The sequence below is a fragment of the Lissotriton vulgaris genome, chromosome 9, assembly GCF_964263255.1.
Source record: "Lissotriton vulgaris chromosome 9, aLisVul1.2, whole genome shotgun sequence".
Classification (NCBI taxonomy): domain Eukaryota; kingdom Metazoa; phylum Chordata; class Amphibia; order Caudata; family Salamandridae; genus Lissotriton; species Lissotriton vulgaris.
Genome location: NC_141697.1, coordinates 3,305,794 through 3,319,626, shown reverse-complemented (window position 1 = coordinate 3,319,626; position 13,833 = coordinate 3,305,794). Strand labels below are relative to the sequence as shown.

The 13,833-nt window shown below is 48.0% G+C and overlaps 1 protein-coding gene across 4 annotated transcripts in view; it reads left to right on the top strand.

Annotated features, from left to right (window-relative positions):
• The window catches only part of THBS1 (thrombospondin 1), a 92,176-nt gene that overhangs the window by 67,822 nt on the left and 10,521 nt on the right, over positions 1-13,833 (top strand). For all 4 annotated transcript variants that reach the window (XR_015299856.1, XR_015299855.1, XM_086936905.1 and 1 more), the window contains exons 16-19: positions 3,193-3,311; positions 12,072-12,306; positions 12,790-13,017; positions 13,518-13,789. Coding sequence is in view for 2 of the 4 variants with exons in the window: in XM_086936905.1 (XP_086793031.1) it covers positions 3,193-3,311; positions 12,072-12,306; positions 12,790-13,017; positions 13,518-13,789 (854 nt within the window). In the remaining 2 variants the exon portion in view is untranslated. The remainder of the gene's footprint in view (positions 1-3,192; positions 3,312-12,071; positions 12,307-12,789; positions 13,018-13,517; positions 13,790-13,833) is intronic.

The window sequence follows — 13,833 nt, the reverse complement described above, 5'->3', positions numbered from 1 at the left end:
TGTGGTGGCTGCTGGTCTGTCTTGGCTGTGTGTGGTCGGTGTGTGGTTGCGTCCTGACTGTATGTGGTGGTCGCTTGCCTCTGTCTTGGCTGTGTGTGGTCAGTGTGTGGCTGTGTCCTGGCTGTTTTTGGTGGTTGTCTGCCTCTGTCTTGGCTGTGTGTGGTGGTCGCCTGCCTCTGTCCTGGCTGTGTGTGGTCGGTGTGTGCCTGCCTCTGTCCTGGCTGTGTGTGGTGGTCGCCTGCCTCTGTCCTGGCTGTGTGTGCTGGTCGCCTGCCTCTGTCTTGGCTGTGTGTGGTCGGTGTGTGGCTGCACCTGGCTGTGTGTGGTGGTCATCTGCCTCTATCCTGGCTATGTGTGGTCAGTGTGTGGCCGTGTCCTGGCTGTGGGTGGTTGGTGAGTGGCTGCATCTTGGCTGTGTGTGGTGGTTGCCTGCCTCTGGCCTTGCTGTGTGGTTGGTGTGTGGCTGCGTCTTGACTGTGTGTGGTGGCTCACTGCCTCTGTCCTTGCTGTGTGTGTTCAGTGTGTGGCTGCATCCTGGCTGTGTGTGGCGGTCATTCAATACACTTGGGGGTTTGAGGCGTTTTAAGGACCTTGCTGGACCAACTCCCCATCAAATTAATGTCACACAGAAAAAGGGGTCACGGGTCCAGACTAGAAGGAGGTAGTCTAGCTGTCTGAATGGGCTCTGCCATGCTAAAACAGGGTGGTTTCCCTTTTCAGGACAGTTCCCCTCACACACCAGAGGTGTCATGCTTCATCATAGGGGTGCGTCCTCACGTGATAGACCTAGTCTTCACGTGGGCTACATCCCCCTCTCTATGAGGGAGGAGCTCAGGGATGTTTTTATTGAGTCAGGCGGGATGTACTAAACCCCTATGTAAGGCAGGCTTGTGTATAATAAAAATGCAGTGCTGTGATGTGAAAGTTTAAAACTGGCTACAGGGTTAGCTATATGTAACTTATTCGGCTACCCGGTGTCAGGATTAAAAACAGTGAGAAGCTGATAACACAAGTGCTGACATTAGGGACAATTGTGTAAATCACTTGACCAACATGTTTCAGCCAAAAAACCTAGTGTCACTGCCTTCTTCAGGGTCAGTTGTTCAGTTACTGCAATAAATAAGTGCAAATATGTGAAAAAACAAGAAAAAACATGTGAATAAATCAAGAGTATAATACTGAACCAGTGTAATTGAGTGTTCAGTATGGACTGCATACAACCACTGTTGGTTGCTGAATTCACTACATCTGTCCCAGCATATTAGCCATGTGGTACATGCACCAAAACCACAAATTCGTGGAGTGTTCAGCAGGCGACACACGTCCAGGGGCGGTTGCTTGCCTCTGTCCTGGCTGTGTGTGGTGGTCACCTGTCTCTGTCTTGGCTGTATGTTGCTGTGTGTGGTGGTCACCTGCCTCATTCCTGGCTGTGTGTGGTGGTCGTGTGTCTCTGTCTTGGCTGTGTGTGGCTGTGTCCTGGCTGTGTGTGGTGGTGTCTGCCTCTGTGCTTGCTGTGTGTGGTCGGTGTGTGTCTGCATCCTGGCTGTGTGTGGTGGTCACCTGCCTCTGTCCTGGCTACGTGTTGTTGATGTGTGGATGCATCCTAGCTGTGTGTGTTGGTCACCTGCCTCTGTCCTGGCTGTGTGTGTTTGTCGCCTGCTTTTGTCCTGGCTGTCTGTGTTGGTCACATGTCTCTGTCTTGGTTGTATGTGGGTGTGTGTGTTGGTCGCCTGCCTTTGTCCTGGCTGTGTGTGTTGCTCACCTGTCTCTGTCTTGGCTGTATGTTGCTGTGTGTGGTGGTCACCTGCCTCAGTCCTGGCTGAGTGTGGTCGGTGTGTGGCTGCATCCTGGCTGTGTGTGGTGGTCGTGTGTCTCTGTCTTGGCTGTGTGTTGTCTGTGTGTGGCTGCATCCTGGCTGTGTGTGGTGGTCGCCTGCCTCTGTCCTGGCTGTGTGTGGTGGTCTGCCTCTGTCCTGGCTGTGTGTGGTGGTCACCTACCTCTGTCTTGGCTGTGTGTGGTCAGTGTGTGGCTGCGTCCTGGCTGTGTGTGGTGGTCATCTGCCGCTGTCCTGGCTATGTGTGGTCTATGTGTGGCTGTGTCCTGGCTATGTGGTGGTTGTCTGCCGCTGTCCTGGCTGTGTGTGGTTGGTGTGTGGCTGCGTCTTGGCTGTGTGTGGTGGTTGTCTGACTCTGTTCTTTCTGTGTGGCTGGTGTGTGGCTGCGTCTTGGCTGTGTGTGGCAGCTGTCTGCCTCTGTCCTTCCTGTGTGTGTTCGTTGTGTGGCTGCATCCTGGCTGTGTGTGGCAGTCATTCAATACACTTCGGGGCTTGAGGCGTTTTAAGTACCTTGTTGGACCAACTCCCCATCAAATTAATGTCACACAGAAAAAGGGGCCACGGGTCCGGACTAGAAGGAGGTAGTCTAGCTGTCTGAATGGGCTCTGCCTTGCAAAAACAGGGGGTTTCCCTTTTCAGGACGGTTCCCCTCACACACCAGAGGTGTCATGCTTCATCATAGGGGTTCCTCCTCACGTGCTAGACCTAGTGTTCACGTGGGCTACAACCCCCTTTCTACGAGGGAGGAGCTCAGGGATGTTTTTATTGAGTCAGGTGGAATGTACTAAACCTCTATGTAAGGCAGGCGTGTGTATAAAAAAGTGAAGTGCTGTGATGTGAAAGTTTAAAACTGGCTACAGGGTTATCTATATGCAACTTTATTCGGCAACCCGGTGTCAAGATTAAAAACAGTGAGAAGCTGATAACACAAGTCCCGACATTGGAGACAATTGTGTAAATCACTCGACCACCATGTTTCGGCCAAAAAACCTAGATAGTGTCACGGCCTTCTTCAGGGTAAGGTGTTCAGTTACTGCAATACATAAGTGCAAATACGTGAAAAAACATGAAAATACACGTGACTAAATCAAGAGTATAATACTGAACCAGTGTAATTGAGTGTTCAGTATGTACTGCATACAACCACTGTCAGTTGCTGAATTCACCACATCTGTCCCAATATATTAGCCTTGTGGTACATGCACCAAAACCACAAAGTCGTGGAGTGTTCAGCAGGCAACACACGTCCAGGGGCGGTCGCCTGCCTCTGTCCTGGCTGTGTGTGGTTGGTGTGGGCTGTTGTGCAGTTACTAGTGTCAGTCACTGAGCTGAGTCTTCCCCTTCATGTCCTTTCACAGGAATCCTCAACGAGCGAGACAACTGCCCCTATGTGTACAACGTGGACCAGAAAGACTCTGATCGCGATGGAGTGGGTGACCAGTGTGACAACTGCCCCTTGGAGCACAACCCGGAGCAGGTGAGTGACCCCTGCACCCATTGTGGGGTTCCTTCAGGGCATGTAGTGTTTTGTTTAGAAGCGGCGGAAGTTACTCTCAAATTTGATAATGAAAAAATAAGAGGCTCTGTGAAATAATTTGCTGAGGATCACACACAGGGTAATCATGCGGCAAGCAGGGATTCATCCCAGGTTTTCTGGTTTCCCATTGTGCAATTCAACCACTGGATTGGGAGCTCTTACTATCTTCTTTTTTTTTTTTACATCAAAGGGTAATGTTTTGTCTTTAATTCTTGGCACAGGAGGTTGGAGCGTGGGTGCCAGGAAGAAGCCACGTGGAGGCTCTGCTCGCCTCTGGCTCGAGGTTCTAGGAGACCTCCTGCTGAACCAGGCACACTACGGGTCCATATCTACGAGGTCACGCAGAAGCCAGCCAGCGGGGCTTTTCATGGCCTTGTAGGTGAGGTGTAAGGCCACACAGTGCGTTGCCTTGCATTACGGCAGGGAGGTCTGCCATGGGTGCTGTTGTGGGTGTTCCCATGCAACACCCATGGTTTTTGACACTGCCCCAGATTTACAACATAGCGTGAATCTGTGGCCGTGCCAAAAACGTACACCCCCAGAGCAGGTGTAACAAGAAGAAATGCTTACATTTCTCCTCGTATTGCAGCACGCTTGAAAAGCAGAAAGCACCTCTCGTTATTTTTGTACACAAAGGTGTCTCTTCCTGCGCAAAAACAATCATGCTAACAACACAGGCACCCTTGCACCATGGTGCAAGGGTGCCTGCATTGGCGCAGGGCTGGCAGAAAGGACAGGAATGCACTGTATCTTGTAAACATGCTGTCTTTCTGTCCTTTCCAATTGGTGTACAGCAGCACAGCAAAATGACTTACAGTGCTGAACTATGCCAATTATTGTAAATATGCCCCTAAGGGTGGTCTGTCTTGCGTGCAGAACCCTGGACACCACCCTCCACTCCCTCACTAACCTTGCCCCTCCCCCATTATTTCCACCCCCTCCCTGAGCTGGCTCCACCACCTGTGCCACTCTCAGGTTAGAAGGAGCTTGGGGAGGCCTGCGCCAGCTTGTCCTGCCTGCAGGGCCAGGGAGCTTCCCGGCCCATTACCACTGGAATGTTCCCGCCTCTGATATGAATGTGAGTCAGTGCTGTCCGTCAGCCTGTCTGCGGAGTCTGCACGCCACCAGCACGGGCTCCCATAAGCCTCCACCTCTTGTATCTTTCAACCGTCCGTGCCATCAACCTCACTCCGTCCATTCACCGCACTCCATACTTCCACCTCACTCCATCCATTCACCTCACTCTGTCCTTCCACCTCACTCTGTCCTTCCACCTCACTCTGTCCTTCCACCTCACTCTGTCCCTCCACCTCACTCTGTCCCTCCACCTCACTCTGTCCCTCCACCTCACTCTGTCCCTCCACCTCACTCTATCCCTCCACCTCACTCGTCCTTTCACATCACTCCGTCCTTCCACCTCACTCCTTCCATCTACTGCACTCCATCCTTCCACCTCACTCCATCCTTGAGCCTCACTCCGTCCATTCACCTAACTCTGTCTATTCACCTAACTCTGTCCATTCACCTCACTCCTTCCTTTCACCTCACTCTGTCCTTCCACCTCACTCTGTCCTTCCACCTCACTCTGTCCTTCCACCTCACTCTGTCCCTCCACCTCACTCTGTCCCTCCACCTCACTCTGTCCCTCCACCTCACTCTGTCCCTCCACCTCACTCTATCCCTCCACCTCACTCGTCCTTTCACATCACTCCGTCCTTCCACCTCACTCCTTCCATCTACTGCACTCCATCCTTCCACCTCACTCCATCCTTCCGCCTCACTCCGTCCATTCACCTAACTCTGTCCATTCACCTAACTCTGTCCATTCACCTCACTCCTTCCTTTCACCTCACTCTGTCCTTCCACCTCACTCCGTCCATTCACCTCACTCTGTCCATTCACCTCACTCTGTCCTTTCACCTCACTCTGTCCTTTCACCTTACTCTGTCCTTTCACCTTACTCTGTCCTTTCACCTCACTCTGTCCTTTCACCTCACTCTGTCCTTTCACCTCACTCTGTCCTTTCACCTCACACTGTCCTTTCACCTCACTCTGTCCTTTCACCTCATTCTGTCCTTTCACCTCACTCTGTCCTTTCACCTCACTCTGTCCTTCCACCTCACTCTGTCCTTCCATCTCACTCTGTCCTTCCACCTCACTCCGTCCATTAACCTCACTCCGTCCATTCACCTCACTCTGTCCTTTCACCTCACTCTGTCCTTTCACCTCACTCTGTCCTTTCACCTTACTCTGTCCTTTCACCTCACTCTGTCCTTTCACCTCGCTCTGTCCTTCTACCTCGCTCTGTCCTTCCACCTCGCTCTGTCCTTCCACCTCGCTCTGTCCTTCCAACTCGCTCTGTCCTTCCAACTCGCTCTGTCCTTCCAACTCGCTCTGTCCTTCCAACTCGCTCTGTCCCTCCAACTCGCTCTGTCCCTCCACCTCGCTCTGTCCCTCCACCTCACTCTGTCCCTCCACCTCACTCTGCCCTTCCACCTCACTCTGTCCCTCCACCTCACTCTGTCCCTCCACCTCACTCTGCCCTTCCACCTCACTCTGCCCTTCCACCTCACTCTGTCCCTCCACCTCACTCTGTCCCTCCACCTCACTCTGTCCCTCCACCTCACTCTGTCCCTCCACCTCACTCCGTCCGTCCACCTCATTCCGTCCTTCCATCTCCAGAATGCTGTCTCTTTTCTGGAGGTACTCTACTCTACTCTACTCTACTCTACTCTACATTGTCTGTCTGGTGGGACTCTGCCTCTTGGCTACAGTGAGTAAGCACTGGTAAATGCAGACTTGTAAATCAGAAGATAAGGTTGTTAAAAGAAGAAGTGCAGAGGTTTATAAATAGTAAAGACACGTCTGTTGCGTCTGCCTGGGAGTGGGCTGAGGTTGACCCCCCAGGTCCAGCTCTCGTGTGCGGAGTGGAGTGGGTTACAATAGGATCGTCTCTCGAGCAGGAGTAAAACCGTGACTTCAAAGACTCTGTAGCTGTGTTCCTTGAAGGCTACTCTACTTCACTTACACTTTCAGACCCACTAATCAATATGGCATACTCTGAGCCTATTGGTCATATTTTGGTTGATAAATTTCTTCTCACCAAATAAAAACGGTGGGAATTCCTAGGTTTTAGCCAAATCCGCTTCACATTCTCTAACCAAAGAACACAAGATCCATTAATCAGCTTTAGATCCTTCAGCAAATGAACTTCAGATCCTTTAACCAATGAACTTCAGATCCTTCAACCAATGAACTTCAGATCTTTTAGCCAATCAGCTTCAGAACTTCCACCAGATGATCCGATAATCCACTTCAGATCCTTCCACCAATGCATTTCAGATCATTCAGGCAATGAACATCAGATCTTTCAGCCAATGAACGTCAGATCCTTCAGGCAATGAACTTCAGATCCTTCAACCAATGAACATCAGATCTTTCAGCCAATGAACGTCAGATCCTTCAACCAATGAACTTCAGATCCTTCAACCAATGAACTTCAGATCCTTCAACCAATGAACATCAGATCTTTCAGCCAATGAACATCAGATCCTTCAGGCAATGAACTTCAGATCCTTCAACCAATGAACATCAGATCCTTCAACCAATGAACATCAGATCCTTCAACCAATGAACGTCAGATCCTTCAGGCAATGAACTTCAGATCCTTCAACTAATGAACTTCAGATCCTTCAACCAATGAACTTCAGATCCTTCAACTAATGAACTTCAGATCTTTCAACCAATGAACTTCAGATCCTTCAACCAATGAACTTCAGATCCTTCAACCAATGAACTTCAGATCCTTCAACCAATGAACATCAGATCCTTCAACCAATGAACGTCAGATCCTTCAGGCAATGAACTTCAGATCCTTCAACTAATGAACTTCAGATCCTTCAACCAATGAACTTCAGATCCTTCAACCAATGAACTTCAGATCCTTCAACTAATGAACTTCAGATCCTTCAACTAATGAACTTCAGATCTTTCAGCCAATCAGCTTCAGAACTTCCACCAAATAACATCAGATCAATTAATCAGCTTCAGATCCTTCAATCTGTTGCAAAGTCATCCTGTGCCCTGGGCACCCCCCAACTTTTTGCTGACTGGAACTGGTGGTAACTGACTCTGACTGACCCTGGGCTCTGTTTAACCTGGCCCAGGGCCTGTGCCAAACTAAAAGGAACACATTAGAATACAGTTAAGACACACAAAATACACTAGGGTACACTATGGTATGGTGGGGTACCCCTGTAATTGGCATGACCTACCCCATAAGCCACTAGCATGTAATAGGGCAGCGGTTTCAAATTACCTAGAAGTCTCCAGTATCCTGGGGCAAGGCAGTTTAGAGGCCAGCAGATTCTCTGCACCAGCATGTGTGCAGTGCTGAAGCCTGAGGTCAGTTTAAAAGCTGCACTGGGGGCCAGGACAGCTATTAAACCTTAAATTGCGCCCAAACTCGACTTTGGGGGTAGGGGCCCTTAAAAATGAAATACCTACCATGTTTTTGCATATTAGGGACCACCAGGGTTACCCCTAGGTATCCCAGGGGTGGGGGTCAGTTATCTATAAGGAGTGCCCTTATAAAATGAGTTTTTATATGCCTGGGCAAAGTGAAAGTTTACATTTCACTCCACTCATTGTATTAAAGTGCTGCTCAAATTCGACTTTGATGCTGGAAGAATTGGGTGAGGATGATCTGCAATATTTCAGCAGATTCAGAACCCCTGAAGTCTCCCCTAGTTGCACAGGGGGTGGGGGTCCTGTAGAAATTAGGGATAGTAAAACACAAACAATTGAAGGAGGGTCTGAGGGAAATTTAAAGACCTGCCCAGTTCATATCCCCCTAACTGTAATCCTAACAACAAAAGAACCGGGGGTCTATAACGGAGCTTCAAGTACTCCGAGCTGCTGCAAAACTCCTACATAAGTGAGTTAGGCGCTAATAGAGCTACATAAGTCTCTATATCAAAATGTGTGCCGGGACAAACCTGTCGAAGATGGGATTGAGTGCAGTGCAAAAATCAAAAGATGTGTGAGTTAAAAACAAGGGGTAAAAGGATCAATAGGCGAAGAACTCTAATGTAATTTGTCCTTTCCCTCAAACAAACAAGAACAATGCAGAGGAAGCAGTCTAAACATATAACTGCATTTACAAGGCCAACATGTTTCAGCCGGTAGGGACAAATCCCATGGCTTTCTTCAGGGCCAGAGTTCTAAGCATTAGCTACTGCATACATAAAGTGAACGTAACGACAATCTGTAAAGGATATACATAAATATTCCAAAATCGTGTTCCTCTGTACCAAACGGTGTCTCTTACATCTGAATAGTACAGGGAGTGTACCTCACCTTTCCTGGAACCCAGCTCAGGAAAAAGGAGGCCCCGCTCTGTCCGGCGTTGTCTCATCTCAGGACCCGAGCTTTGTGGAAGGCCTTCCACAAAGCTCGGGTCCTGAGATGAGACAACGCCGGAGAGATTTGTCCCTACCGGCTGAAACATGTTGGCCTTGTAAATGCAGTTATATGTTTAGACTGCTTCCTCTGCATTGTTCTTGTTTGTCTTTATCATTTGTTCATGGGCACCTTAGCGATTGATGGTGCGACCCAATTGAGTAAGGGCGTTGGATGGGTCTCATTGATCAAGAGACATACCACCCCATTTTTGGATGACCAAATGAGAACACTTGATCTACATACGTATTTGATGGGAATCCAACACATCTCTGTACGGGTCTTACCAACAATCTCAGTAGGTCCTTCGACAGGTTTGTCCCGGCACACATTTTGATATAGAGACTTATGTAGCTCTATTAGCGCCTAACTCACTTATGTAGGAGTTTTGCAGCAGCTCGGAGTACTTGAAGCTCCGTTATAGACCCCCGGTTCTTTTGTTGTTAGAAATTAGGGATATACTTATAAAATATGTTTTTATAAGCCCTGGTGCTAGAAAACTGGCCCAAGTCATTTTCCCTATTGCAAACCCCATGGCCCATAGGTTAACATGGTAGGAAGATATTGATTAATACATTTTGATAGGAGAGGACTAGCCGGACCATTCAAAGACTTCCCAGAATGGCAGTAGTAAACTCAACAATATTATATTGTTGAATTTCTCCTAAAGTGTACATACAAAAAGTTATAAGACTTTCTTGTTTGTAAGTCCAAATTCAGCCTTCCAGTGGTCTGCCCTGATTGGCCAGTTAAGTGGATTAGCCAGGCTGCTTTGAAGAGGTGATAAAGAACCCCTCGGATTAATCACTCTGCTGGGAGGGCAGTGTGCTGGTCTATTGGAATGCCAGGCCAGGGGGTGAAGTCATAAACCATCCTCTTCAAAGGCAGAGGAGAGGCCTGGGTTCCAGTTTCACTCTGACACTCTTGACCCAGAGTCAGGGCTAGGCTTAAGGAAGGTATGTGCAGATGGTAGGGAGAGAGTCCATGGAAATAAGCCATCCCAGGGGGTGTGTTTAGCCATCTCTTACCTGCTTGCTGGGAAATCAGCCATTATGGATTTGGAAGAATGATGCACTCTGGGACAAACTAATGCCACACTCTACAGGATGTGGTCATAACTATGAGGAGTTGCCCTGCTCTCATTGGTCAGCAGTGACCTGGTGCTTGACCCAGAGAATTTTGAATAAGTATCTGAGAGGGGCAGAGCCCTCCAGATCTGCTGCTTGAAACTGAATGAAGCAAGAAGTGCCCTGCTGAAGATGTTGCTGTGTGCAAGGAACTCTAAGGCATGACCTATGAAGACTGCACCATCTGAAACTACAGCCCTGTGGATTACCTTGCTGCCAAAAGACTCAAAAGTGGAAACTCCCTGCAAGATACAGGTTAACAGAGTTCACCTGGACAGCCCCACAAAGAATTCAAAGCCTGGAGTACCAGTGGATTTGTAAAGGGTTTTGTTCAAGTGGATTGCGGAATGGAAGTTTCACACTTTCAAGGACCCTCTTGGAGATTCCAGAACCTTGGATTGGGTGTTGGATACTTTGGGACCCGCAAGCAGACTGCCAGGAAGGTGTTCTAACTGGACCCCGCTTGCTGAAGAAGGCGGCCCACCACAGTGGTGAGAAAATTCTTCAGAACAATTTATAAAAGTGTGTACCTGTCAGAGAAAATGAAATGACTAAAAGGGACACTGTTGGATTCTAAGCATTAGAAAGTGACTAATCTTTAACCCCTTCGAGGCTAATGACGAGCTAGGCTCGTCATGGCGCTTACCTGCCGTGCGCGGATGACAAGGCCAGCTCGTCATGAATAATGGTTATTTTGGTGCTTCAGCGCAGAACGGGAAAACGCCTAGCAGCCATGTGGTTAAAAATTCATATCTCTGGTTCCCTACAGTGGATTTTTTTCATTTTGGTGTCATTTAAAAGATAAAAATATTATCTATTTTTATAAATTGGTGTGGGATTTTTATGTTGTGTTGTGTCTTAATTATTTACTAAAATGGTGTTTTTAAATGCTTTACATACCTGTCTTTGAAGTTAAGACCGTCTGCTCGCAGCCACGTTACCAAGGGTTGAGCATAGGAATCATTTTCTAAGACCGCTCAGCCAAAATAAACCTTGTCTTTTATCTGGTGGTCATGAAATCCTGCTTGGAGGACATGAACCAGCAGGATGGCTGCAACAAGATGCCTAGAGACTAGACTTGCACTGGGAGCACGGCAGGAGAGCCTTCTTCCATGACTGCCACCCAGTGCGTCCGTCAGGTCGAACGAGCCTTCGTACAGGAGTAAATGTGGTGTTAGAAATTCAAGAGTGGAGCAGTGTCTGTTGTACACTGATGATTTCGCACGGCTATGATCTGAAAATGAAACCACTATTTACCATCCATCAATCTTTAAAATTCCATACATCGGTCAGATTTTGGTGGGAGTGCATTTTTCAACAGTACTTTTTGCTTGTTTGCATGTATGCATCCTGCTTGTATGTATGGAACTTGATTGTACATATGGATCGTGCTTGTGTGTATGGATCCTGCTTGTATGTATGGAACTTGACTGTACATATGGATCGTGCTTGTGTGTATGGATCCTGCTTGTATGTATGGAACTTGATTGTACATATGGATCGTGCTTGTGTGTATGGATCGTGCTTGTGTGTATGCATCCTGCTTGTATGTGTGGAACTTGATTGTACATATGGATCGTGCTTGTGTGTATGGATCGTGCTTGTGTGTATGCATCCTGATTGTATGTGTGGAACTTGATTGTACATATGGATCGTGCTTGTGTGTATGGATCGTGCTTGTGTGTATGCATCCTGCTTGTATGTGTGGAACTTGATTGTACATATGGATCGTGCTTGTGTGTATGGATCGTGCTTGTGTGTATGGATCCTGCATGTACGTACGTATTTGTGTTTTAGATAGCGTGAACCTAGCTAGAAAGCAACAGAGCGCCATAAATCACCTGGAGGACTAGGAGACGGTCGACAAGAACGTGTACATTAGACGAGGATGTACAGGTGTCTAGGGGTCTCCAAGTCACTGCATGAACCGAGCTCCGAAGCAAGTCACTGCCGTATGAAATGAGCCTCCTCTTAAATTCAATGGTGGTTTCTAGCACCCCCATATAAAGAGCACAATGGTCTTCTGTTTCTTTTCTATTTCATATGCTGCTGTACATAATCAGATTGAAAGAGGTCTTCCAACTTTAATGACATTCTAAAAATGTTCCCGCAGACTGATTCAGATTCTGATCTCATCGGTGACAAGTGCGACAGCAACGAAGACATTGACGAAGACGGTCATCAGAATAACCTAGACAACTGCCCCTACGTGCCCAACGCCAACCAGGCTGATCACGACAAGGACGGCAAAGGGGATGCCTGTGACCATGACGACGATAACGACGGCATTCCAGACGAGAAGGATAACTGTAGACTGGTCTTCAATCCCGATCAGAAGGACACTAATGGTGAGTGAGATGGTTCTATAGCAACAAACTCCGCGAAGCAGTGGCACGCCGGACTCCAGGATGAGATGCATTCAAGCACAGACTCAACGAGTGCCCAAGAGCCACATTCTGATCTGGGCGGTGAAATTGTTTTCAACATTACAAATGTGGGAAATGAATAGAAGTGCTATCTTTAATCCTCAGTGGGGTTGGTAGCTTGGAAAGCTTTCTTTGCATCGGCTGTGAGTGGTGGCACAGCACCTTTCAGAAACTCATCCGTTACATGCATGCATTCATCCAAATATAGAAGTAGGGAGCGAGGCAGACGCCAAAGCTTGTACAATGTGGCTTTAGTGGCTGTTGAGTAGCGCCGTGGTTACAAAGGGGTTCATCACATTCTCCAAGATCAGCCTAAGTTGAGAGTCACATAGTTGAGGGATGTAATGTCTTAAATTTCATCAGTCTCACCAACTGTTCTTCCGTGTGAAATTTCTTTCTTGTTAGCGGACGGTCGTGGTGATGTCTGCCAAGATGATTTTGACAAGGACAATGTTCTGGATATCGATGATGTCTGCCCTGAGAATTATGAAATCAGCGAGACGGATTTCCGCAAGTTCCAGATGGTACCACTCGATCCCAAGGGAACATCGCAGATTGACCCCAACTGGGTTGTCCGGCACCAGGGGAAGGAACTGGTTCAGACTGTGAACTGCGATCCTGGCCTTGCTGTTGGTGAGTAGAAGCCATAGGTGGATGTGAGAAGGACTCTTGGGTTGTAAAGGAACCATTATAATGTATAAGATGAACCTGGTGAAGCTCTTGGCCTCGCACACAGGACATTAGGAAGTCAGCAGAGACCACTTATCAGTGTCTTTCAGGGTCAGAGGGTAATCGCTGTGTCTGTCAGTACCAACCAGAGGCGAAGAAGCGCTTGCCTGGTTCTTGGATCTGTAGATTTCCGTAATAGCTCAAGCTTCAATTTGAAGCTTTACTGTAACTTCTGAATGAATCTTTCGTAATGCCTTACAATGTTCTCAAGATTACAGATAGAGTTAAGTTAGATCTAAAGCTTCATATTTTATCACTGTGTGTATCTTACTACACTGTGCCAGCTAGTAATTATAATTTGAGCTAAAAGTGGTTATATACTTATTGAAGAATGCGGAGTGGTTCCCCATAAAATAAAGCAAAGACAGGCGCATCGGTCTCACACCCGTTTTTTTGTTCCTCAGGGTTTGACGAGTTCAATGCTGTTGACTTCAGTGGCACCTTCTTCATCAACACGGAGCGCGATGACGACTACGCCGGCTTCGTGTTTGGCTATCAGTCCAGCAGTCGCTTTTACGTTGTGATGTGGAAGCAGATCACACAGACGTACTGGGACACCACACCGACCAAGGCTCAGGGCTATTCCGGCCTCTCCATAAAAGTGGTAAACTCCACCAGCGGACCTGGCGAACACCTGCGCAACGCCCTGTGGCACACAGGAAACACTGCTGGCCAGGTAAAGAGCTCCAAAGCCACTTTCATATTGTGATCAGTGGTCCG